The 27,116-nt window shown below is 44.8% G+C and overlaps 1 protein-coding gene across 2 annotated transcripts in view; it reads left to right on the forward strand.

The window, feature by feature from the left end:
• LOC147726236 (urea transporter 2-like) overlaps positions 1 to 25,268 on the forward strand; it is a 54,600-nt gene extending 29,332 nt beyond the window's left edge. For both annotated transcript variants that reach the window (XM_086960333.1, XM_086960331.1), the window contains exons 6-9: positions 4,085 to 4,232; positions 7,388 to 7,522; positions 19,842 to 19,891; positions 23,847 to 25,268. In XM_086960333.1, the coding sequence (XP_086816459.1) occupies positions 4,085 to 4,232; positions 7,388 to 7,522; positions 19,842 to 19,891; positions 23,847 to 24,032 (519 nt within the window). In that variant the 3' untranslated portion in view covers positions 24,033 to 25,268. The remainder of the gene's footprint in view (positions 1 to 4,084; positions 4,233 to 7,387; positions 7,523 to 19,841; positions 19,892 to 23,846) is intronic.
• The last annotated feature ends 1,848 nt before the right edge of the window (positions 25,269 to 27,116 follow it).

Consider the following 27,116-nt stretch of genomic DNA (forward strand, 5'->3'; position numbering starts at 1 on the left):
GTATAAAACAGATCTATTAAAGTAGGGAAGATCGTTTTATAATACTGAATTAGGAGTTTTCAAATGAATAGGCCACTTATTTGATCCAAGCTGATATGGTTCTTTTAGAGGAAACATTTAAAGGTTTTTTTTTTAGTTTTTTTTTTACTTTTGTTGAATCTTTTTTTTTTTTGTCTAGTTTTGCTCTGTCCATTTCATCATGATGTAAAATCTGCCCAATACTTGTTGTTTAACTGTTGAAAATGGATCTTTACTATCTTCATAGAAACTCTGATTAATTTAACAATTTCAAGGATTGAGAGATTACCCCAGCAGCTTAGTGCCTGAAAGAAAAGGTGCAAAAACCTTTTTATATTGGCAGACTACACTGTTATCCTGCGGCCAATAGTGTTGAAGCTTTTGGAAGGAGGCCCGACCTACAAAGGGAAATTCAGTCAATGTCTCAAAAGCCTACAGAAGGACCTGAATAAAATGCATCTTCAACTGCCTGAATGAGTTCCATTGCAAGGGCATGGGGTTTCAAATTCTGAAGTGGTGTTGAAGAAAACCTATTCATCGGTATTGACCACCCAGAATGTGAAACTGCCTCTTTGAAGGTGCTTTAAAAATGATTTCTATGTTGTCCACCAGAGCCAAGCGACCCCAGGTGTGTGGCAACAAGGTTTCTCCTTTATTGTTCAGGGTACAACTGATCCCAAACAAGCTTGCAGAAAACTCAGTCCTGTTTCTTGAATCACTGGCCACTCGAATACTTCCAATCCCAACAATGGCTCCAGTATTGCGGAGGGAGGGAGTAGGGAAAGAGGCTCGATGAGGGCTGGACACCATACACAGACCCTCCATAGCACTGCTGCCGCACTCATCCTGATATCCCTAGGAGTGCTCGCATGACTCCCTAACCCACTCAGCTACACTGGATACCCATCCAGAAATGTTAACAATTCAAGCTGTTCACTCATGCAACTAAGCCATCCACAGCACCAGACCAGCAACCCTTAATTACTGACTTCAAATCTATCAACCATTCAGAGAGCTGTGATCTACCACTCACCCTTGCATGGGTCACCCTCAAAAGCAAGTCAGGAGGGCGCGCCTTCTCCTTCATTGCTGGAATGAACTTCCTCAACACATCAGGACAGCCCCTTCACTTCTCAACTTCCTCAAGAAACTTAAGACCTGGCTGTTCAACCAGAAGCTTCACCTGACCTACATTCTGCTCCAGTGCATGGATACCCTCAGGGGTGATAAGTGGAGCCATACAAATCAACGTAGCATGTTGACCAATCCATCACACTTTCAGCATTTATTTTTTATCATCCATCTCACTGCTCGCAAGAGGAACAGTTTCACTGCCCAAAAGAGCCTAGAGCTTTTACATTGATCAAACTGAGAACTGTCAGGAGGGCTACTGGCTCTCTTTGGGGTTCATTGGGAGGGGAGTAGGGTGGTGCAGAAAAGGACCATATTGAGGTTGATCTCCTACTCCATATTAAGGTCTGCTATGCTTTCTTGTGGATATCTAATCAGACTCCTCACCACCCTTTACCCCCCTGTTCTGTGGAATTGACTCTTACCTATGAAAAGGTCCCAATTTAGAGATCTGCACACTCATATCTGATCAGTTATTGAGCTCCGCATCGGAAGACACAGACAGTCAAAGACTGACATTAGCTCACAGTAGTGCTGCGTATATCGGACTCCATTGTCCCTTTTGTGGTAGGATTGAGTTAACGTGGAGCTGCACGACACCGCCTGCTGCTGTGCCAGAGTAATGATATGGAATCCCTAGATCCATTGTGGCACCTGTGGGTATTTACAAAATGAGGAATCTCTTGTTAGAGTATCCATTAGGAGGAGTGTTACTGAAGATAAGTAGCTTGTTCGCATGGGCCCTTAAACTGAAATAGTTACCAAAAGAGAAGGTACCGCTAGTATGTCAACTAAGATACTGCATGCTAGCTACTAAACACTCAGTAAAACAAATAAATGCACAGTTGATGGGGTAAAAAAATATATACCCTGTTTGAGGTTTCAGATAGACACATATGGGATGTGAACTTCTCTTCGTGCTCTGGGAATGGAAAGGAAGATCCTGCATTCTTACTTTTTGAACAATGGTAATCTGGAATGAACCATGCCCATAAACCTAATTATTTTGCATCCTTTGGCTGAAATTACTTTTACTATTGGGCAGTTTTTTTAAAGGTGTCCCTTGAGGGGGGAGTGGGGAGGAATACTTGTTCAATATTGACATTGCTTCAGGCTTACTGAATATATATATATATATATATATATATATGCGGTATATGTGTTACAATGTGGCTGTGGATTGCACTATGTAGGCAGCACGAAGTTGCCAGTCTACCAAAGGATTTTACAGTATCTACGGGCAACCGTAAACTCAGTGCATATCCTGTAGCCCGCCACATCAACGAACAGCATGAAAGTAATCTAAACATGCTGAAATATTTTGTTATTGACCGTGTTCCCTTAAGCAAACTTGGTGGAGACCGCAAAAAGAAATTGCGTCAATTGGAAACGAGTTACATTCTCAAGCTCGATACCAAGACCCCCAGAGGACTCAATATGTGTGAGGACATTCATCACTACCTCTAGAGTGGTCTGGTAGCCGGAGATTTGTTCTCTTAAGATAGTATTTGAAATGTAGCAAAGTCGCTCACTGTAACGGTTAGTCCAATCAGTACTACAGGTTGATTAGGCACTCATCTTAATATGAATACAGTTTGTCCACTTGAACTTGAGTTGCCTTCCTACCATATTCCTATTGAATATGTAGTGTCATCTATACAGGTTTTGTTCTGTGACATGAAAGTAACAACTTTACACATTCCCTTCTATATATCATCACCCATATATAAGCAGGAAACATTATATCCTGGGGGAAATTAGAATTGATATGAGCATAGAATTTTACATGTATCAGAATGATGCCTCCTTTTGAGTTCCTTCTCTCTTTGTATTTACCATCTATATACACACACAAGCCCAGTAATACAAACACTGTATTATTAGAGATATAGCTAAAAGATTTTAACTATCACATTTTTGTATTTTCACGTCATATTTTCCATACTGCTGTTAATTACATTTGCACTAGTCTAGATGAACCACAACAGTTATATTTCACCTAATTAAGCAGCGGGTAGAAATAGATTGTGCAACTTTGAGATAGGGAGCCAATTTAATGAGGCATTTTGTCTTACTATAGGTGGTTGATTTGTTATAGCACAAAGAGTTGGTGCACGCCATCAATTTATCGATATAGTCTCACTGTCCACCATAATTATTTTGTTAAGTGGTATGTGTATTTGTACGCTTTATATTTTCATGACTAGGGGCTAAAATTCAAAGTAACATCATTTATGAAAGAGTATCTGGTTATAATGAATTTCCGTATTTGTACCACAATGTTGGGAAAAAAAGAAAATAAGTTTACTCTTTCTTCATATGTAGTCTTTACTTTTAACGCAGTATGTTTTCACTTTCAATGGTATGTGGAGTCACGTGGTTTAACGCACTTGTGTATTTAATGTTTTGAATTGAGCAGTGCAGGTATGTGAACAAGGCTACTGCGTTAGCCGAAACGCGTCATCTGCCTGACATTATGCGCATCTGGTCCTAATAAAGATACATATATAAAAAAATTCTTTGAGCATAAATTACGTTTTTATACATTTAGATTATCTTGCAATTGAGAAATGCAATTGCTAGCTGAGAGTATCCTTTTGGGTAATACAATGTATGGTTTATATTTTTTTTCCCAAGTTATGCATTTCATATTATTATTAATTGTATTCTCTATTACTAATTCACTTCATTATAATTGTCGTGAACACCTGCCATTGTTAATGCACTTCACTGTTGCTGTCTCTATATTTGAGAAAATAATGTCCTAATGTTGTTGGCAAATAGGGAGATCTGAATGAGATTTTGGTATACAGCTTTTAACATGTTTGTATGTTTTGAAATGTATTATGATGAAGTTTTTATCTCGGAAATAAATATAAACAAATTCTAATTTATGAAATAAAGCAAGCTCAAATGCCTCTATTCATTCTTTCAGCTGCTGAAAGCTATTCCGGTCGGAATTGGGCAGGTATATGGGTGTGACAATGCATGGACTGGTGGAATCTTCCTGGTTGCTCTCTTCCTATCTTCTCCAGTGATCTGTTTGCATGCAGCTATTGGATCAACAGTTGGAATGTTAGCAGGTACAACATTTTAAGACAATGGTAAAGTGTGCAATTGCCCAGGGCTCAAACCTTCCGAAGGTCCACTTGGGAAAGTGAAACTTCTCTCCATTTGATCCTACTATTAGTTTTCTGTTTCTAAACTGCTCTCCCTCTCTGCCAACCTCTAACTGTCCATCTACTGCTTTGTCATCCTAAAGATTTTTGGAGTCCCAGGTATTACCTATTTCAATTGTTTTTGTTGGACTCTAAAGTTTAATATATACTTTTGTAATAAATGATTTGGGATGATTATACCCCGGATCGAGATGGCGTTCACCAGTTACAGTCAATATTATATGTATTAATATCCTTCAATTATGGGTACTTAGGGTGGAGGCATCCAACACCTCCACATTAAGATCAGCCGATCCTTTCAACTTTGTCTGAGGCCCTAACACACCAACATACAGATTTTGACAAGTTAATGACTTAAAGTTCACGACAACTACATTAACATCATGTAGGTTTTAATGTTTCTTTCTTGTTCTGACTCCAGCCAATACGTGTTTCGTTGTTCGGGACAAGACACCCGCGACTTCCTCAGGGCTTTCAGTTTTCCAATCAGTATTGAACGCCTTCTGGCTGGTTATACTTCCGTCCCAGCCTAAATATGGCTGGGCAAGTTGCTAGTAATTCTCGAGCGAATCTTGTTCGAGAGATAATCTATTTATTTAGCGCAGTCCGGTACATGTTCGTGCTCTAAAAGGACTCGTATCATGTCTGCCTCAAGTGCGCTGAAACTAGCAGCAATCCACTGCGAGAGCATTCGTCGGCACCTCCATATGGCCTTAGTGTTGGAAAACTAAAAGCCCTGAGCAAGTCGCAGGTGTCTTGTCCAGAACGACGAAACACGTATTGGCAGAGTTGTAAGGTTCAGCTATATTTTTGCATTGTTTGGCTTTATGTGAGTTTGAATTGGTAGGAATTGGGTAATGAGATTCAGATTTATTCAGTTCAGGGCCCTCCACATTATGCCCTGGTTCCGCGGAATCCTTAAGGTGATATTGGGCAGGTACTGAAGCAATCTGCTTAACCTAGATGAAGAAACGGTGTAAACGTTGCCCGATTTGGAGAAGATTTGCTGGTACTTTTATGATTTGTAAAGCTCCATGTACGCACTCCTGTTATGACCTAAGGACCTTCATGTATTTCCTTAGTGTGAATGGAACATGGATATTTTAAACACTAATGACTGGGGGTCAAAATTAAGAAAACCTTAATAATTTGAAATGGGTTTAGGCCTATTGCTTGTGTAGGACAGACTACGGTGTTCTAGTCTATTCCGCCTTCTGTGGTTGAGTCTGTCCTCTATGATTTCAGGTGACTGGAAAAATTAATGTAATTCTAGACGGTTCACTATCTGTCATTTAAGAGTGAAGATGACCAAGCCCCTGGGAGCTGAAATATTCAATCCAAATCATGCCTTCTAAAGCCACTCCTCAATATTATTTTAACAATGTCATAGAGCTTGTGGGGAGTGTGGTACACTGGCCAGGTAAAGAAATGCTGGAAGGGAGGCTGTATTTGGATCTGTTTGGAGGGGTCCTTTAGGTGGCTAATAAGTTTCATGAAACGTAACCGGTTTTGGTTTTAAACAAACTTTCATTGAACCAAGAGCGACAAATAATGTAAACAATAGAATTAGCAAAAATGACGGATGACCTCATTTGTAAAGATAGATCTACTTGGTGTGCATTTACTTTGTAAGCAAAAACAAAATGGCAAAAATGTATCTGAATTCTCCCCCCTTATTTTTACATGACTAAAGGATTTGTAAAAAAAGGCTTGTACGCCATTTCGTTCACCACTAATAAATACAGGGACTGTTTTAGAAAAAGCATCTGATAAACCTTCTTGGGTGTATACCCAATATATTCTGGCACACGTAGTTTCTATTGGTGCATGAAGTTTGTTAAAGAACTCCTTTTCCCAATGTTTATATAGTTTAAACTCCCTTACTAAATAACCTGTATGTAATAGTGATAAACAAATGGAACCATCAATATGAGCAGTCCTGGTAGCATATAGAAAACAAACCTTAATGTGCATACTGAGGCATATGATTGTATAAGAGTCTTCTCATTAAGAAATCATACAATGGGAGCTGGGGCTGTAATTGCCTAAAATAATTTGATTATCTAATCCAGTGAATACCATTACTAAATCTCATAATTTGAGAGGAGCATAAAAAAGTTAATCATAAAATGCAGAGCTCGATATCAGTGTCCCATATCGCCTTGCTAAGCGTCCTTGTTAGAAAATGGAAAACTGTTTCTGGACCTCAGGGGAGTGTATTTATTATGTTCTTGATTTGTAACTTTAGACAGTTCTTAAGAACAATTGATAAAAGCCAATATTCTCCTTTAATTTCCTATATGTCATCAACAGACATAATAAATAATGTTGGAAACCGATTCTGTAAACCCAATTGTGGAATTGAAGAATCTCTTCTGAGCAGCATGGATTCACTTATGCTCTTAAACCTATAAGAATGAAAATAAACTGAGAAAGAAAGTGCTTGCTAAATACTCTATAATGAATCTTTGGAGAACTCTGCGATGCAACCCAAACCTTTGTAAATGATGTACCCAGGTCTGTTTTTCCAATCCAAAGGCGTGGAAACAACTAAACGCGCACCTCCAGACTGATCGTAACCAAAAATTCGGAATCCTTTCAAAAGTCAAATGTTAAATTTCCTTGGACTAATTCCTGGCTTTCATAGCGGTATCAGTTTCATAGCCACAAAAGATCTATTGGACACTTGCACCGTGCACGCCTTCTCTTAATTTACCAACATAAAATGTTGCTTTAGAGAATTACTTAACCCCTTCGGCACTGCGCACATTTTTGCCCTGTGCAGGAGATTTAAATAGTGGGTGGGATTCGGACAGCCCCAGGCCCTCCACCGCCCACCGCCACCGCCCACCGTGACGTATGGCTGCCAGGGGCCGTCAAGTGCACCAAAGGGGTTAATATTGGTGTATCAGGCATGTAACTTTCTGTAAGTGTACCTGCAGAGCTCGACATGTTCTAAGATTTTAATGGCCTAACTATGCACAGTTACTGCTTGGTGCTTTCCGTGACTTAAAATTATGAGGACTATGTTTGATTTGAGTCACCGTCTTTCTTTTCAGGTTTAAGTCTCGCAGCTCCTTTCAAGAATCTATACTCCGGCTTGTGGGGCTACAATCCTGTCTTGGCATGCATTGCAGTTGGAGGAATGTTTTATGCTCTTACCTGGCAGACTCATTTGCTGGCAGTTCTCTGTGGTATGTGGCATTTTAGTAATAATATTCTGATTTAGCCTTGTGGCTTTAAAGTCTAGTACTTGTGGCCCAAAGTTGGAGTGCAGGGATATTTTGAGTAGGGATCTTTAACCAGAGTTGAATGAGTGGGGGACATCTGCAAACTATGAACATTTTTATTGGGCCTCATCAGTGAAGTGCAACTTGTATTCTTAGGTGAACAAGCATTGACTTGAGCATTATCAAACCATAATTCTAGGTTTTGGGCCTGTATTTTTTCCTTTTAGGATTTGCAGATCTAAATCCGTGAGAAATATCTATCCCAAACAACGGAATAGCTTCCATGATCAGTAACTCCCTAAATTTCTTTTAATGGTTAACCCCACCGACCCCTCCCCATTGTTTCTTATTTTCCATGCTTTTTCTTACAAATTACAATTCATAAGATGGGAAGGATCATGGTTTTAAACATCAGTTCTGTGTTGGATAAATGTTTCTAGAAAATGTACTTTTGTATAAAGCACTAGAATTATCATCCCATCTTGGTAGATCAACTTCCAGAGATCTATTTGTGTTTAAGTAAGTAGTAATGGTAAAGATTGTGGTAGTGAATTTTGAAATTGGTGGGGTGTAAATTACGGTCTACATTTTTCACAAACATTAGTGCAGTGAGCAGTTTTCACCATTATAAAGAGGTTTCCTAAACCCTGTGACATTTTGTGAAGTAGAAAATATGGCCATTCCAGACATTAGATAGTATATTTGCAAGGGAATTGCCTAAACCGGTCTCTGCCTTACAATACTGAAAAGGAACCTGTGCACAATTCCATTACATACGTAGATGGGAAACAATAGGCAGCACACACTGCCAGTTCGGCCCTCCATGTTTCTGGGGGCACGCTCAATGTGCCTCCACCTGCTCACCTTCCCGCTCTGTGTTGGCAGGGGTGCCCTTGACACGGGCTATGCTCTTCCCCCTTATCCACCCACAAGGCGGCAGCACATGCGGGTCCAACATGCTCATCGCCAATGTAAAGTGTTGGGGCCCTAGGACCCCACACACTTATAAGAAGGACACAGACACAGTTATCCAGTATTTGGGTGTCTTTCATAGATTCACATGCCTGAATCATTCCCCGTCGTCGAGACGGGAGCCTCCGGTATATAGAAAAGTAATGTCCTAAGACATACATAAAGAGATTAGGTCTAAGGGGCTCTCCTTAGTAACCTATCCAGGTCCTTATGCAGGAAGGACCAAATAGAGTAGGCTCCAGGGTCCCACCTTGGTAGCCTATCTGGGTCGTTTTGTAAAAAAGGACCAAAGTAAAAGAAACAACCAATCAGCAACTACCTCCCTCTAGAACCTTCCTGTGAGGAGCCTCAGTCTCTCAGATTTTCTACCGCACGTTGTGCTAGGGAGTCTCCACCTGAGTTCTCCTCAGGAATATTAGATTTTCTTCAAACTTCACAGTTTTTTCGACTTTCTTGCTATGGCTGATGTCAAGAAGAGAGCACTTTTCCGTCCCTTTGCCTCCTGTGGTAAACTGAGGCTCCACGTGGACGACGAACATGAGGAATGCCTGTATTGCCTCTATCCTCACCACAAGTCTATAGACTGCAAGATTTGCCGTAAGTTCTCCGTCAAGACCCAGAGAGACCGGGAAGGGAGACTTCTAATCTGGCTGAACAGGCTTAAGGACAAACCGGAAGGCGACCTCATTTCCGAAGGTGAGAGCATGTCTGGCGCCGCACAGTTTTCCCTGAAGAGGCCTAGGGCTTCCTCGCCTGGCCACTCAGCAACCCCTCCTAAGAAGTCCAAAAGGTCTTCAGAGGGCAAGCCTGCCGTATCTAGCAAGGACCTTCCTGTCCCCAGGAAGCAACCACTGCTTACGGTGACGACGGCGCAATCGGCGACCACCTCATCGCTTAAGACCGTCTCTACATCGACGACGGTATCGACGACGATGGCCTCGTCGGCGTCCTCCTCATCGACGACTCTAACCTACTCGTCGTCAGCAGGAAGACCGCTTTCATCCTCCGCACCGTCGACGACAAGACCGTCGACGAGGACGTCGACGACGGCACCGTCGACGAGGACGTCGACGACGACACCATCGACGAAAGTCACACCGTCGACGAAGCCGTCGACGAGGGGCACTCCGTCGACGAAGGGCGCTCTCTCGGCGAAGGGCGCTCCGTCGACGACGGCGCCGACGACGAAGCAGTCGACAACCGAAATGCTACCTAAGGCACCGTCGACGAAGACCATATCGACGGCTGCTGGTACCTGGAAAGAATCCGAGCTCCTGTCACATGCAATGGACGCTCAGACATCCCATGTCTCCATCAGAATCACCAAAAGGCCGATTACTCCGGAGATGACCTCGCCTAGTAAGGTCCAACAGCTGACGCCATCCTGCCTCTTACAGGACCAGGAACCGGAGGAGGAGATGTTTACCCAGGCCACTAGCCCCTCAGACTTGATTGTCAAGTGCCAGAGTACGGATGAAGAGCAGGAGGTTGAGGAATCGACTCCTCCAGTCGTGTCTACCCAAGTTCACACCCAGGTGACCCCAATGGTGTGCTTGCCAGCCTCTTTAGTTGCAGACTTGAGCTTTCTCATTCAGGACTATAAAGTGCGGTTTCCACAGAAAGCCACCCCTGCTGTTCCACCAACCCCGCAGCCAGCTGTGACCGTTCCTGCGCAGGTGACAAGACCTAAGCCCCCTCCACTGGTTCTTCCTAGAACACAGGACCCTGCTCAAGACCCCGTCTCATCCGAGGAAGAGGAAAGGGAACATGAAGAAGGGGAAGTCCGAGATGATGATACGGACGTGGATGCAGACCAGGACTATGTCACTCACTCTCCGGCCTCTCCGGAGCCGCAATCCTCTGAGTCTCCACCTGCAGATATTGGAGGTTTCCATAACCTCATGGAAAGGGCTGCCAAAAGGTTCCATATGTCCATGGAATCTCAGGAAACTGAATGTTTCCTCTATGACTTTAAAGAACCAACTAAGAAAACTACTAGATCGATCCCGATCATCGATTATCTACTTAAACAGGGCAAGCAGCTCATGCAATCTCCAGCCTCCCTGCAGGTAATCGTACCCAGACTGGACAAAAAATACAGAGCTACGTCGTCAGCTCCAGCATGCCTTACGGGTCACCCCAAGGCGGACTCTGTGGTCACCCAGGCGGCGCAGAAGAACTCGCGTAACCCTGCATCACCTTTATCGACACCACCAGATAAAGAAGGCAGGAAGTTGGATGCAGTTGGGAAACGTTTTTCCACTACCTCTGCGACAACGGTGAAGATCGCCAATTCCATCGCCCTTCTCGGGCGTTACAACCGCCAACTCTGGGCGGATATCGCGCCCTACATTGCCGACCTACCAGAAGATCTTAAAGCGGAGGCACACTCGCTCCTCCTCGAGGGCCAAACATCGTCTTCAGAACTGATAGACTGCGCCATTGACGTGGCCATGACTGGATTCAGACAGCTGGCAGGCGCCGCTGTCCTAAGACGCCAAGGCTGGCTTAAGGCCACCTCTTTCAGACAGGAGGTCCAGACCAAAATCTTAGATATGCCCTATGATGGTGATCATCTGTTCGGCGAGAAGATTGACGAAGCCCTCACTACAATTAAAAAAGACACCGACACAGCCAGAGCCCTAGGCACTCTGCAATCTCGCACTCAGTCCTTTCGTACCAACAGGGGGAGGGGACAATCCTCCTATAGAGGCTCTTATCAAAACAAGTCCTCTTACTCTTACTCACAGGGTAAGACGCAATTCCAACAGCGCCAACACCAGTCGGGACGTCAGTCCTCCTTCAACAAATCGTCCTACAGAGGAAAGGGAGAGAAGAGACCAGCAGGCAATCGCCAATGACTCTACCAATTGGCCAGCCCCTCCACCATCGCTTCCTTTGCGACTCGGAGGAAAACTTTCTTTTTACCTTCAAAATTGGCGGCAAATAACGACGGACCGGTGGGTTCTACAACTTCTTCAATTCGGCCACTCTCTGGAATTCCTCTCAAACCCTCCTCGGACACCACCTGTCAAGCGTCCTCACAGACACCTACGGCTGCTTCTACAAGAGCTAGCTTCCATGCTCCAGAAGGGCGCAATAGAAAAAGTTCCACACGCCCAGATGGGGGAGGGCTTCTATTCCCACTTCTTCCTCATCCACAAGAAGGGGAAGAAATGGCGACCGATTCTCGACTTGAGAGCTCTCAATGTGTTTCTAAAGAAGCAGTCGTTCCGGATGGTCACGCTACAAGAGATCCTGGGACTCCTGGAAAAAGGCGACTACATGACATCACTCGACCTACAGGACGCCTATTACCACATCCCTATCCTCAAGGGACACAGGAAGTTCCTAAGGTTTGCAGTCGCAGGGGTACACTACCAATTCCGCGTCCTCCCCTTCGGCCTCAAATCTGCTCCAAGGATCTTTACGAAATGCCTTTCTCCTGTCGCAGCCTATCTCCGCCAGCAGGGCCACCAGGTCTTCCTTACCTGGACGACTGGCTGGTAAAGGCTCCGTCGAGAGCAGCCGCAGCCGCATCTTCCAGCGCCTGTCTACATCTTTTCCGCCGCCTCGGCTTGACCCTCAACAAGGAAAAGTCATCCCTAACACCAACCCGAGTCATCACCTTTCTAGGAGCGACCCTGGACACGGAATGCACGAAGGCCTTTCCATCACAGGAGAGAAAGTCGAAACTCATCTCCTTGGCCAGGTCAGTGGCATCCAAAAAGACTCTGACCGTCCGTCTCTTCAAGTCGCTCCTCGGCATGATGTCGTCATGTATCCTACTCATCCCACACTGCCGCCTAAAAATGCGCCCCCTGCAGGAAGAACTGTCAAAACAGTGGACACAAGCGGCGGGATCCTTCGAGGACCGCTTACGAGTCACCCAACCTATAATCAACAGTCTACAATGGTGGAGATCAGACAAACACCTGTCGCAAGGACTGCCGTTCCTGCTTCCGGCGCAACCGCATATCATCACCACAGACGCATCCTTGGAGGGCTGGGGTGCAGTCCTGCAAGAACTACAGACCAACGGAAAATGGACGCCACAGGAATCCAAGCTCCACATCAACATTCTGGAGCTACGGGCAGTCTTCCTGGCGCTCCAGTCGTTCCTCCCGCGCATCAGAAACTCCCCAGTGCTAGTCAGGACGGACAACACCACGACTATGCACTACCTGAACAAACAGGGAGGGACGCGCTCGCTCTCTCTCTCTCGAATCTCAGAGGGTTTGGAACTGGCTTCTACAACATGGCATCACCCTCAAAGCCGAATACGTTCCAGGCAAGGACAACGTCCTGGCGGACGCCCTCAGCAGAGAACAGTCTCTATCCCACGAATGGGAGTTAGACGAGAGTGCATTGGACTACATCTTCACGAAGTGGGGGACACCACAGATAGACCTCTTCGCCACCAGGGAGAACGCCAGATGCCCAAGCTTCGCAAGCAGGCTTCCCCAACCAGGAACACTAGGGAATGCATTTTCCATAGCTTGGCAGAACGTGTTTGCTTACGCCTTTCCGCCATTCCCACTGATACCCAGGGTGATCAGGAAAATGAAATCGGAGCCCTGCACCCTGATCCTCATCGCCCCATCCTGGCCGAGGCAGCACTGGTACACGGAGCTCCATCGTCTATCAGTCCATCCGCCTCTTCGCCTTCACAGCCACCCAACCCTACTCACGATGTCTCACGGGCAGGTTCTCCACCCGAACCTGGGCCCTCTGAAATTGTCAGCCTGGCTCCTGACTACCGTGAGTTCAGTCATCTAAACATACCACAAGAGTGCAAAGATGTCCTGTCCAACGCCAGAGCTGACAGCACAAAAAAGACTTATACTCTCAAGTGGAAACGCTTCTGCGTCTGGTGTGAAAAGGAAGGTCTACATCCCTTCCAGGTCACTCCCCAACAACTCCTGCCATACCTTCTACACCTGGCGCACTCAGGCCTTGCCCATGCGTCCATCAAGGTCCACTTGGCAGCAATTTCTAGATTCACTCGAACTTCTAGGGGCCCCTCCCTGTGGGCGGACAGACTCATTAAACAATTTCTAAAAGGCCTTTTTAGGTCCTTCCCTAGACCAAAACCTGTCCCTCCAACGTGGCAACTCAACGTAGTTCTTCACCAGTTGATGAGGCATCCCTTCGAGCCTATCCACAAGTCGGACATCAAATTCCTGTCGTGGAAGACAGCCCTCCTACTTGCACTGACCTCGGCCAGAAGAGTAGGCGAATTGCAGGCCCTATCCATCCAGGACCCATTCTTACAATTCAAAGAGGATAGAGTCATCCTGCGTACCAACCCACGATTCATACCCAAAGTCCCTTCGGACTTCCATCTAAATGAGCCCGTGGTTCTTAAATCATTCTTTCCGAACCCATCTACTCCGGCTGAGAGATCACTGCACTCTTTAGACCTTCAGAGATGCCTAAAATTCTATCTTGATAGGACGAGACAATTCAGGAAGTCATCCCAACTCTTCGTCGCATTCAGCAGACCTAGGAAGGGCATGCCCCTATCAAAGCAAAGTATATCAAGATGGATCTCTTCAGCTATAACTCTCTGCCACGAAAAGGCAGGACGACCCCTGGACTCACGGGCCAAAGCCCACTCCACCAGGGCCATGTCCACGTCTGCGGCACTGTTTGCTGGAGTGCCACTCCTGGACATCTGTTGAGCGGCGACCTGGAAGTCCCCACATACCTTTACCAGGCACTACTGCTTGGATGACGAGCTGACGAAGGACGCAGCAGTGGGCAGAGCAGTGCTTCGCCATCTATTCCAGTGAGGTGAGCCCTCCTACTTCCCACCGTCCTTGACTGGTATGCACATTTCTTTATTACTGGATTCTGCATGACATTGTATGCTGTTGCTTATACAGTCACAAATGTTCCTTATTTGCAGGCGTATACGTTCTGTATCAACACAGGATGTGCATATTGTATTGCTTGCTACTCTGATTCAGGCATGTGAATCTATGAAAGACACCCAAATACTGGATAAGAAATGCGTTACTTACCTGTAACTGCAGTTATCCAGTATTAGTGTCTTTCATAGATTCACATGCACCCTCCCGCCTCCCCTGGCAGGACTCACCTCTCTCTAACAGGTTTACACCTACCAACTTGGTGCGTACGAAAATCTGAGAGACTGAGGCTCCTCACAGGAAGGTTCTAGAGGGAGGTAGTTGCTGATTGGTTGTTTCTTTTACTTTGGTCCTTTTTTACAAAACGACCCAGATAGGCTACCAAGGTGGGACCCTGGAGCCTACTCTATTTGGTCCTTCCTGCATAAGGACCTGGATAGGTTACTAAGGAGAGCCCCTTAGACCTAATCTCTTTATGTATGTCTTAGGACATTACTTTTCTATATACCGGAGGCTCCCGTCTCGACGACGGGGAATGATTCAGGCATGTGAATCTATGAAAGACACTAATATCGGATAACTGCAGTTACAGGTAAGTAACGCATTTCTTACATTGTCACAAGAACTGGCCTAGGGCTCCTGGCCCCTTTATTATCAGGGTTACATGTCCTGTGACGCCTGTGTTCGGTGGGTGTGGGGTGGAGTGTGGGGCAGTGGCTAGCATAGCTAACAATAAACCAGTGACCAGCCGGTCACTACATCGCTCCCAAACTTTATTAAACTGGAACAACAAAGTCCAACCCAGGAAGAGAATAAATCCGAAAACTCCACTGAGTACATTCAGCTGCTTTCAGAACAGAACAGGACGGTGGTAGAACGGCAGCTAGGATCATTCGTTCTACTTGGCACAGTTCAGTGGTGCTCTTCAGATCCTGTCCCCCCCTTGGACTCAATGTGTGGAAGTTTACCAAACTCTATATGCACAGTTTACTGTGACAGTACAGGTGGAGTGATAGTGAACCCGGCAGATGTTACGTTTTCACGAATACGTCCTGGCTCCATCAACATCAATCCTCTGATGATGGATGACATCCTGGTTGTTGTTGCAGAGTCTTCTGCAGAGGTAGCGGTGCTTCCAGCTGCATGATGGTGGAGTAATCAGAGACCTCCTTCCCTCGCCAGGATGCCCCTCTCATGGGTATTCCCCTCTCATGGGATGCAACTGATGTCCTCTTCACCAGGCTTCCACTGGACTGGGTGTACTTCGCTGTATGCCACAGAAGAAGCACTAAGAGTCCCACTTTCAAGTCCCTCATTTTGCCTGGAGGGTAGTTTTTTCCGGATCGGATTACTCCGATCATCCAGACCCTAATGCATCGGCGTTGACAGGATATTCTTTGGAGGCATCGGCTTGCCGCAAGATCTTCGTGATTCCTGGGACCTGCAGAGGAGGTGCTGTAGACTCTTCTCTTTTGTCGGGATCCCGCTCTCACCAGTTATCCCTGGATCACCATAGTCTGGTGTGGAGTGGTCAGATCCTCTTCTCGACCCCTTGTCCGAGGTCACTCAGGACGTCCAAGGGTTTGTTTGGTGTAACCAGGCACGCATACATTGGCAGATCGCCCTTCCTAATTTCTGGGGGCAGCTCTATGCGCTGCCACCGGCTCACCTTCCACCTTTTGTGTTGGCAGGTGTGCCCTCGACACGGGCTGTGATTTCCCCCCCCCCCCACTTATCAACCCACATGTGGGTCCAACCTGCTCATCACCAATGTAAAGGGTTGGGGCCCTCATAAGAATGACACACAGACACAAACATTGTCACTAGAACTGGCCTAGACCAGACTGGCCTAGGGCATGTGCGCCTGGCCCCTTTTAATATCAAGGTCACATGTCCAGTGACTCCTGTGTTGGATGGGTGTAGGGTGGAGTGTAAGCCCACCCTTGGGGAGTGGCTGGCACAGCAAACTCTGGACCAGTGACCAGCCGGTCACTACACAGTCAAGTCAGCTGTTGTGCAACCTTCCTCAAACATACAAGCAGCAGGGGTGAAAAGGAAGCAGTAACGCATACTTCTGCATAGTACAGAGAGCTGTTTCTGCTAGGGCACCAGGACAGCAAGCTGACAATGCCCATAGACAAAGTGCATCATGGGAAGAGCATGCACGTGATACATCAAATAAAATATTATTTTCAAGGGGCACTAACTAATTTTCAGCAAAATATAATCCTAGTGTCCTTTTTTTTTTTTCTTTCTTTTCAGAGACCTTAATTGCTTTTTTGTATTAAGTCCCTAGTCCATTGCCTGCGGGCCTCAAACCTTGAGCCCATACTTACATCAAAAGCACTTAATTTGAGTTGGTGGCTGCAGGTGGGGTCCATTAGCACTTGCTTTTCTTTGATACTTTTGATTAAGAACAAGAGAAAACCAAACACAATGGTGGGGAGAAGAAGGGATTACAAATAGAAAAGCGATGACAAAGTGAAAGCAGGGATGACAAAATCTCCAAGAATTAAATAAAGAGCCAGGGAATGTATGGTGGTGGGTGAAAGAGGTATTGAGTGTATAGAAGTCACAGCCTTGGCATTCAGCAACCCAATCATGAACAGCTGTGACCTTCTTAGTAACACGTTGTTCACTGGCACATATTGGCAAATTAAGCACAGCACTAGAAATCCCCAGAACGAAACGTGCTACTTACTGGTTAAACAACAACAGAAAAAAACATGACAGACTGATTGGGAGAAACATGAAAGAGCAGCGCCTCATTTCCGTTCATTCAGACTGAAAATGATTACTTCAAGACCAAACGGTCAAGTTTCATCTTTCGCTTGCCTTGCACTAAAGCTAAATCTTGGGAGACCTCGTTCTTTTCTGGTGAATTAATGCAACCATGATTTCTTAAAATAAAAAATGGAATTCCCCTCAATTCTACTTGTAATCCCTTTCCCTCACTCCATTCGGAGTCGTTAGTTATTTGTGCACCAGTGAGGCCTCTGTGGTGACAGTTCAGTAAAATAGTTGAGCACTCCCGTTATTTGAGACAGGCGAGGGCAAAATGAAAGCCATTTTTGGCTAAAAATTGGAAACCCTCCCCCGGGGCTGCTGGCATGCATGCCCTTTGAAGGCCGTTTTTGGGCACACTATCGGACCAAGTGCACTGCGGGCTACAGAAGAGGCCGAGCTCCGTGGGACCCCAGGAGAAACTAGGTGGGGGGAAGACCGCCATTGTACTGAAGTCTGATGCTCCAACTCGTTACATGATTGGTTTATAAATCCAGTGCAAGTGGTTAATTATGGCCTGGTGCACCCCCTGTACTACTCCTGAAATCCCAAGCAGGGCCGGTTCTAGGATTTGCGAGGCCCTGAGACAAAAGGGAATGTGTGAGCCCCCTCTAATTTACATAAGTGACCCCTTGCAAGGAGACAATTCAGAGACACTGCAGGAGGCCCATAGTCCAGCATTTTAGCACCCTCACAGTTTTATCTTTCAGGCCACAAGCAATTCTCACACCTTCAACCCGATAGGTGTGAGAATTGCTTGTGGGCTAAAAGTTAAAACTGTGAGGGCGCTAAAATGCTGGACAATGGGCGTCCCACAGTGTCTCTGAATGGTCTCCTTGCAATTGGAACAAGAGAAAGCGTCTTCCCTCTTCTAGGTCTCCAGACACCATCCCTAAGAGGCCCGCGGAGGGGACCCCTCCCATGGACCCTAATTGCAAGGAAATACGTTTCTTTTAGTGTTTCAACAGGGAAACAGGACATGCTGGTGGGCTGAGTGCGAGGCCCTGGGCAGCTTCCCGCGCTGCCCATGCCTAGCGCCAGCCCTGATCCCACCGTTTCAGTTTTGAGTGTAGTGGGGTGGAGTCTCCAACCTTTTCTGTAATAAGAGCTACTTTTGTACAATGAAAATCATCACAAGCTACTAATATTAGTGTTGTAAGAGTGATCACATCAGACGAGATGACATTAGTGGCCGCCATATAAGAGATTACCAGCAGAGACCACATCAGTGCCTCAGGAGGGTTGCCAGCAGTAATATAAAAAACCCTTTGCCAATTTGGAATGCCTTTTTACATGGGTAATACGAAGCCATAGCTGCAATGCCCCTGGCACCAAGGTAATAACGTTAGTAATAATTCTTTCCATAGCCGCATAATTTATTACTGAAATATCAGCTTTAAATACATTTTGTAAATCATTTTTGTCAAACCTCTTATGAGCTCTGAAAAATACACACATTTTCGTCTCAAATACAGACTTTTTTAAATTCTGGTACACACAGGAGAGTTACTTACAGGTAGGAGAACTACCAGTAGCTCACAAGCTACTAGTTGGTGAAGCCTGGTTTAGAGAGCCTTGCTGCCCCTTCCCCACACCCTATGATATATGGGCAGGATCAGAAATTAGCAGCCCCTCCTGCTTCTAGTTGTGTAACCCAGTGCCTTAAGCTAGACTGAAATGTGGCCACGGCATCCTCCTGTGGATACAGGGGGCAAGTACATGTTGAAGCTCCGAACATGCGCAATGCCATCCTTCTGTCATACTCAAAATAAAAAATATAAATATATTTTTTAAATAGCATTGGCATAGCCAATAGATCTAACTTTTTAATTTGTATGTGAATGTGAAGCATTGCAAGTGATTAGCATGGGATTTAATATATAATTATGTGGAAGCATATAACTGGAGAATACTATTGTTGTAGGTTAAAAGGTCAGGTGACAGTCGCGCTGTCAAGACAGACCTAAAAATCCATGTAGGTTGAGTACCCTCCTCCCATCTGTGCTGCTGTCCGAGAAACCCAAAATAAGTATTCTAAGGCACTTTAATAGTATTACAGTGTCATTAGGCTGGCCCTGAAAGCTCAAGCTCGGGAACCTGGCTAAACAAAATTATCACTGTTTTGTGGAAGTCAAGCTCTCTTGTAAACTCACTTCTGCCCAATCAAAACATGTACTCCTGAATCTAAACATTTGGGCGGAGTCCAAGTCCCTCTCTAGCAATCTGATTTAATTAAAATGACTCGCATGAGTTTGATATATTACTATGCAACTTGTGATCTCATAAGGACCACCTTAACGTATGTAAAGTGTGGTCCAAATAAGTTGCAGCTTTACATGTTGACATAAGCATACTTTTAAAATGCGTATTGTATATACTAGTGCTCCATGTGTGTGGACTGTGCTAGAGTATATGGGCTGCCTTTCGTCTGTCTTTTTTTGGTAAAATGCATTTTAAGAACATAATGCTTCTCTTTTTAACATTCTGTTTGTTGTCATGCTCTTCTTTCATTAGAGGGCAAGTGGCATTGCCATGAACATGTTTATCTACTAAAATGACTGAGCTAAATTGCAAGCACAGATTAATGACTTGAGTTTATGGTTTGCTATAGCAGTATTAAGTTACTAACTTAATTTTCTTATTGGCTTTAACAGCGTTATATTGTGCTTACCTTGGAGCAGCTCTCGCCAATATGATGGCAGTGGTGAGTTTTTTACGGTTATGATCATGTATTTCACTTGTGTTCTGATGGTCAAAATGGTTCTGTGAACATCCTCCCGCTTGTAAATTCATTATGTGAATGTTTGTACTCTTTCCAGTGATTGAGAGTGTGATACGATGTTAAAAAAAAAGCCTATTTTCAATTTTGGTGACTCCGTTGCTAGAAATCAGAACACAACTACTGCAATACTTTGGGAGAGTGATGTTTTAGAGGCAGGTTGTCTAACGTTGGTCCAGGAAATCGAAAGCACTTTGCCAGGAGGTGCCGCCGAGCTCTTTGCCGGGGCCGGTTTTCGGCCGATTTTGGTACAGGGCCGATATGCTGCAAAAACGGCCCGAGGGGCGAAAACCGCCCCCACCCCCCCACACCCGTGCGGCGCACCGGGGGATTGCCCGGTGCCCGCTATGGCCAGTCCGGCCCTGTCGAAATCCATCATCCTTTCTCCGGAATCAATCTTAATTGATCAATTTTAGAAATCTATTTTAACATTGCTACTGTTAAATCCACCATTCTGTCTTAGGCGTGGGATGCTGACAAATCAGCTTTCGGTCTGATGTGCACACTACTTCATTTGAACAGAGGAAATACAGTTTACTAGAACACCTCGGGTTGCCACTAATGGTTGCTTTATGTTCTACTGGGGACGTAATCGAGTCCATGGTAGCCCTTCTTCATGACTATGCAAACAAATTAAAGTTTGGTTAATCATCCAAGAGCATTGTCTTGTTCTAGCAATTTTGTTGTAACTTATTTTGCTCCTTCTGCATGAACAAAATAGCATTAAAATGGATGATTGGCTTTGTTAGAAAATGGCCCTCCCTGAAGGGTAACCACAAAGTTCACCCTCCTCTTTTTGCTGAATTGTTTTTGTTGGGCTTAGTACTGTGTGCACTTTCCTAGTGCTAAAGTGCATGTTCTCCTTCCCCAAACATGTGTGCAATTGGTGTACAGCTGATTGGCCTACTTAATTTACTTGTAAGTCCCTTGTAAGGTTATATACCATATACCCCTGACCTGTAAGTTAAATGCTACTAGTGGGCTGCAGAACTGATTCTACCACCAACAGAAGTAGCCTTTTATATCTGTCTCAGTCCTGCCATTGCAGTGCCTCTGTGTGAAGTTTACTGTAACTTCGACTTGACATTAGCACTACTTGTCAAACCTTAAACTCCCCTTTGATTACATATGTCACCCCTAAGGTAGGCCCTAGGTAGCCCTAAGAAGAGGGTGCTATGTAAGTAAAAGGTAGAACATGTACTCTTATCTTTGCATGTTGTGGTAGTGGCAAACAGCCTATTTTGTTTTTCCCTACTGTGAAGCAACTCCTTGCATTGGTTAACACTGGAAATTCCATAAAGCACTTTAAAGCTGTAATTCTTGATCAGAGCGGAGTAGCTTTTTCATGTTTCATATGTTCGGAAGGGTATTGAGAAATCCTCCTAACTTGTAAAGTTGAATTTAACTTTACTGTTTTATAAATGCCACTTTTAGAAAGTGGACATTTCACTGTGCTTACTGCTCTGTGTGCCTTGCAGCCTGTCTCCAATAGACGTCTGGACTGGTTGACCGCTACATTCTGTGCATTCCCTCTAGACCGCCAAAACACAGACGGCTAGGTGTGTCTGAGTACCTATCTGCATTTTAATGGCCCTTCCTGGGCAGTATGGAAGGGATGCAAAAACAACAGTTGATGGACAGAATGCAGAACAATGTCGTACATTCACTCCAGTACAGAGATCTGGGCCTAAATCCATAGTTTTTTTTGCACTCCACACCACCCCAGTTCAGACATGGCCATCTGCAAATCAGCCTTGACCCTGTGCCTCATTGGAACAATCCAGCCCGAACTGCCAAGCCATGTCTTTCCTGGACCGGAATCAAGCATTCTAGGACTGGTTTCTGGCTATCAGCCGTCTTCAGCCAGGGTAGCTTGACTCCAGTGGTGTGGAGAGCATGGGACTCACGTCTGAGCATACCCATCCCACTCGGGGTGACAAATGCAAAAACAACAGTTGATGGACAGAATGCAGAACAATGTCATACATTCACCACAGTACAGAGATCTGGGCCTAAATTCATTGTTTTTTTGCACTCCACACCACCCCAGTCCAGCCCGAACTGCCAAGCCATGTCTTTCCTAATCCAGAATCAAGCATCCTAGGCATGAACACTTTACTTGAATAAGCTGTGTCTTGTTTCCCCACAACGGACAGAATACCCCCCACAGACAGCCTGGCAGACGGAACTGGATTGAAAGGGTTCTTTGAGCATTTCAGAATAGCTTTGAAGTATTCCCCCACATCAAAGGCACTTTTGAGTATAAGTACTGGGTCTCTGATTCCCTAAAATCGGACACTTCTATATATGGAATTGAAGCTCTGCCAGAGGAACTGCAGTGCTCCTTTATGGGCTCAACTGGACTGCTGAACTGGAAGGCCTGCTTTTCTTTGTTGCCCTTCTGCCTGCTGCTCTCTGACTCGGCTGAAGGAGAGTTGGACTCTGCCTTCTCCCAAAGTGTTCTCCAAGGCTTGCTGCCCCTGAGACTTGGGAAGAACAAAAGACTAACAAATCAACACATACAGCTCCTGGGCCCATCTTCAATTCATTCCCGTCCCCCAAACGGCACCCTTGAAAGTGTTTTTTGGGCTCTTCATTACTGCGAATTAGCCAGTTCGCTCGGAACTGCGCCACTAGCTGTAAGGATCAGCGCAAGCCACTGAAACATAGACTCGTTGCACAGCCAGCATCAGCGCCTGCAACCATGCAACCCCGTCTGCGACACCGCAACAACTCTTCACGCCTGCTGGGCCATCCCTAGTGATGCTCTACTTGCTCCCAGCGACCGTCTCGCCTACGAATGGGACTATTGGCTCATTTTAAGAAGGTAATACTTCAGCAGATTCTAGTCGGAACTGTATCCGATCAGAAGATACATCGCAGTTGGCCTGAACTTTAGACCTTTTAGTTTGATTGCCTTCTAAGCAGTGTTCTTGGTTTATTCTTCAAAAGATCATAACCCCAGTTCTACGTATTGGATTTTTGGCATTTTGGTCTTGTTTTATCCATAAAAATATTATCTATATTCTTAACCCTGTATGAGTATTTTGTTTTGTGGTGTATTCATTGTGTTACACTGTGGGCCTAATTATGATGTCGGGCGAACTTGAATCCCAACCACTTAATTAGGATGTGACCGAGCACTGTTGGGTCCCATTCCTAAATTTCCCTATGGGAACATGCATTCCGGCCATAGTATATGCTCCCATAGGGAAATAGCTGGTGCTGTTCATCCCTGCACCTCGTGGCAGGCACCTCTGGGTGTGGGAATTAACAGGTCGGCACTCTGCCTCCAACCAGCAGCCGCGCACAAAAGGGGGCCCTGCTGAGGGCCTCCGAACACAGTTTCGGACATGGTTTCCATGTCGGACAGGCCGGCATGGAAACCATGCTGGAAACCTTACAGTGTAATCCCAACAACGGAAGGTCCTGCCCTTTAGGATTACGAGTCGGTTCTGACCGGCTTGTTTCAATTCCAATTGGCTGATACATAATCAGCCGGTCTGATTTGAAACTGATGATGGGGGTCGGAAATCCTCCGACCAAAGGTCTGAGTCTTTTCGACCTTCATCATAATCGCCTCTGTGTGTGTAATACTTTTACATATTGCCTCTTTAGATGAGTCCGACTGCTCTGTGCCAAGCAACCAGAGGATGAGCACAGGCTATCTTTTAGTGTGTACTTGGCTTACCCTGACTAGAGTAGTGATTACTGCCTGGCCTGGGTGCATACCTCAGCCAACCCGAAATTCCAGTTCTAACGCACACAAATTAGCATTTTCTTTAAAAGTCGAATTTGTAGGTGGATTTATGCAACATCATTTGTAACTACTCGTAGAAATTGTTTCGTAAATAATTTTACTTCATTTTATTTCTTTTAGGTTGGGTTGGCTTCTTGCACCTGGCCATTCTGCCTGTCTGCACTTACCTTCCTGTTACTTACTACAAACAACTCTGATATTTACAAGTTGCCCCTCAGCAAGGTCTCTTACCCAGAAGCAAATCGGCATTATTACTTAATGATGAGGAAAAAAGAAAAGAAAGAGAAAGATATGAGCAACTTGTGAAAGTAAAACGTCTTTCGGTGTCATGGAGCAACTTTTGGATTGTGAATTAATGTGAAATTAACATTATCTATTAAAGCGCCTTATTTATCGGCAATAACATATTTCGTCATTACGCTGGGTGTTATATTTCTGCATTTTAAAATGATCAATAGTTATACTTCCTTCCAATAATCATTGGTTTCTGTGTTGTTCCACAAATTCCACGGCTGTATGATAAGTCAGTCTCTGACTATGGCACTTAACTGACTTTTCTGCACTTGACTATAATGTATAATATGGCCTCATGTTGCCTTTTCCAGGCAACTTTCGTTTTAACAGTCTGAAGAGTAATTGATGTTTCTCAAAACATCCTCTTTCCACTTGTGTATATAATTATTTTAAATATTTTTCCCAAAAAACTGCTCTTTGGCCTTGATTGAAGGAGATCAAGGTCTTACATTTACTGTGATCTCCATTCAGTATTATGGCTCACTAAACAAAAAGGAGCTTATTAATGTCTTAAACCTTCCATAGTGTCCTGTGAGCCACCATGTAACTTGTCAGGTGGTGCATTTCACATTTCTCTTTTGTTGGTGCTGACTGGCTGAGTTATATTCACACTGGTTGTAATCCTCCTTTCATTTCTAAATTTTGAAGTTCATACTGTGGCTGTTTGAAGACTACATACATCCCTAAATGAAACCTACTGTACACCACTCGGCCCCCCAGTCTCTTTATTGATCATTGTGAATCTTCTGTTGCATATTGTCAACGTCTTCCAGAGGCAAGACATTCCTAACTCTGGTGTCTCCTCATTCCTGTAGGGAATTACCCATTACATGAACTCGCTCCTAATTGTAGATGTTCATGTCTTCTCAACATGCACCCACAGGATTGCCCATGTTGGGCTGCCTTATTGTATGTATGACTGCTAAAGTTAAGACCGACTAATATTTCCTGAATCCTCAATTCTTTTCTAAACTTAACCTTTGTGGACAATTGACTTGCACCCCTATTTAGTAATGTACTTTGCTTGCCAATATATTGTTACAGTAGACGTGCGTAATTTAACCTAAAAAAGAACATGTCTATGTAAAATGTTACATATGTCTGTGAAACTTATTTATTTACTATGCTTCATTTTTCTGTGTTTTTGTAACTATATGTAGTATTTTATTAGACGTTAATATTATGATTTTGCAAGATTGTCAAAACAAGTTTGCATTTTACATAAAATAAACCCGAAGTCTTACATTTGTTTTGTGTATTTGTCTTGTTAATATTATACAGAAGGGCGAGTCTCTGCTCCAGCAGGCGGACAATATTTGACCCGTTGATTATCTTTTATCATGACGAAGCACTTTGTCACTTTGGCTTCCTTCTCTGACTATGGTACATGCCAGGATGCGCTTTCACCTGATGTGTGTTGTATCAAACCACAAATATTAATACAATTGTATGCTAGAAAATGACCCTTTGAGCCCTGCCAATCCCTCACCTAACTTGTGCTTCAGGTCTGCTGCTTTGCTGGCTCCTCTCAACCTGGCCAACGAGTCTTTTCCAGGCTGGTCTGGTGCCCCTGTGCATGCTGTAAGAGTTGGGCTGCTATTAAGTTTGGTATGTGTAAAAAATCAGGTTATTGGTGGGGGGTGAAAGCCCAACTCTGGCAACCACTATAATGCCTGTCAGGGTGAAACAAAAAAGTCACTAAATATGTGCTTAACCCTCTGGAAGCTTGGCAAAAAGCAGTCTGGCTTAACTTGGGGGCAAAGTTTAAAGGATTTATGTAGCACACCAATAGTGAACACACAACTCAAGAAAAATCCCAACTCAACTTAAAGAAATTGATATTTTAATAAATGAAATACCAGACCATCAAAAATCAATTAAGTAGAACGGAGATCGTTAAAAAAATGTAAATATAAATTGTTCCAGTCCAGCACGACCAGATACTCTTAGGTGCTTCTTGGCAGTAAGTCACAAGTTCAGGCCGACCGCGATGGAGGGCAGGCTGGGCACATAACCAAATTTGGTCTGTTGGGAGTTGTGCCTCGTGTCCTTGGTGCAAGGCCTGCATGGCACTGTTTTACCGGGGTTCAAGTCACTCTATCTGTTCCAATGAAGCTTACAGCTGTGCAGAGATGCTTCTCAGGGCGTTGCGTCTGATTTGATGGAACCTTCAGTTAGGTAAGGAGGAGTTCTCTCTGATGCCAGCCAAGCGTACTGGACTTGGGTGAGTGAAGGGGGGGGGCTCTTGGGGATCAGGGGCTCACTCCAGCAAATGCTAGCAGGGTTCAGGCAGGTTCAGTTGAGTAGGTAAGCTAAAAGTTGCAAGGAGGCCTCTGGCACAGTGTCTCTGTAGGTTAGACAAGAAGTCAGCCAACTGACCTTGAAATTGCTCAGGGTGAAGAGAGCAGGTCCAGCCTTCCCTCTGAGAAAACAAGGTAGTCTTCTAGTAGTAGTAGTGCTGTCCTTCTCTTGAAATGTACACAGGTCCAGGAGTGTTCTTCCGAATGGCTCAGGAGGCCCAATACTTGTACCAGCCTCTGTGTGTGGGGTGAATACTCTGTTATACCACCACATCTGGTTCTGCAAAGTACTTCCCTCTCCTGTAAGGGCTCCCAGAAGTCTGAATGACAAATGGCTGGTGTCTGGGTCCTTTGGGTGTGATGGGGGCAAGCCTTTGAAGTGTAAGTGAGGCAAGGCACAGCTCTTCCCCCAGGAGGGTCCATCTTGGTCATACCTAAGTCCCATTTGTGTCTGTCTGGCACGAATAAAAAAAACCTCAACAGCAGAGGCAGTCAGTCATGTGATCCAGGAAACTGTCAGAAGGCACAAATGGTTAAAACGAGCAAATGCCAACTTTCTAAGAGTGGCTTTTCCAGAATTGTGACTTAAAATCCGACTTTACCATTTAATAAGATTTTAAATTATAATTATTTGAGTCTGACAGGCATATCTTACTACTCCCAATCCAAAGGTAGCACACATTAAATGTAATAAAGTAACCCAGTATTAGTCAATGGGAGAGGAAGGCCTTGCAGCAGTGAAAAACAACTTAAAGTTCCACACGTCCTAGCAGTCAAACTCCTAAAGACGCATATC

This window comes from Lissotriton vulgaris, chromosome 3_1 (genome assembly GCF_964263255.1).
Source record: "Lissotriton vulgaris chromosome 3_1, aLisVul1.2, whole genome shotgun sequence".
Classification (NCBI taxonomy): Eukaryota; Metazoa; Chordata; class Amphibia; order Caudata; family Salamandridae; genus Lissotriton; species Lissotriton vulgaris.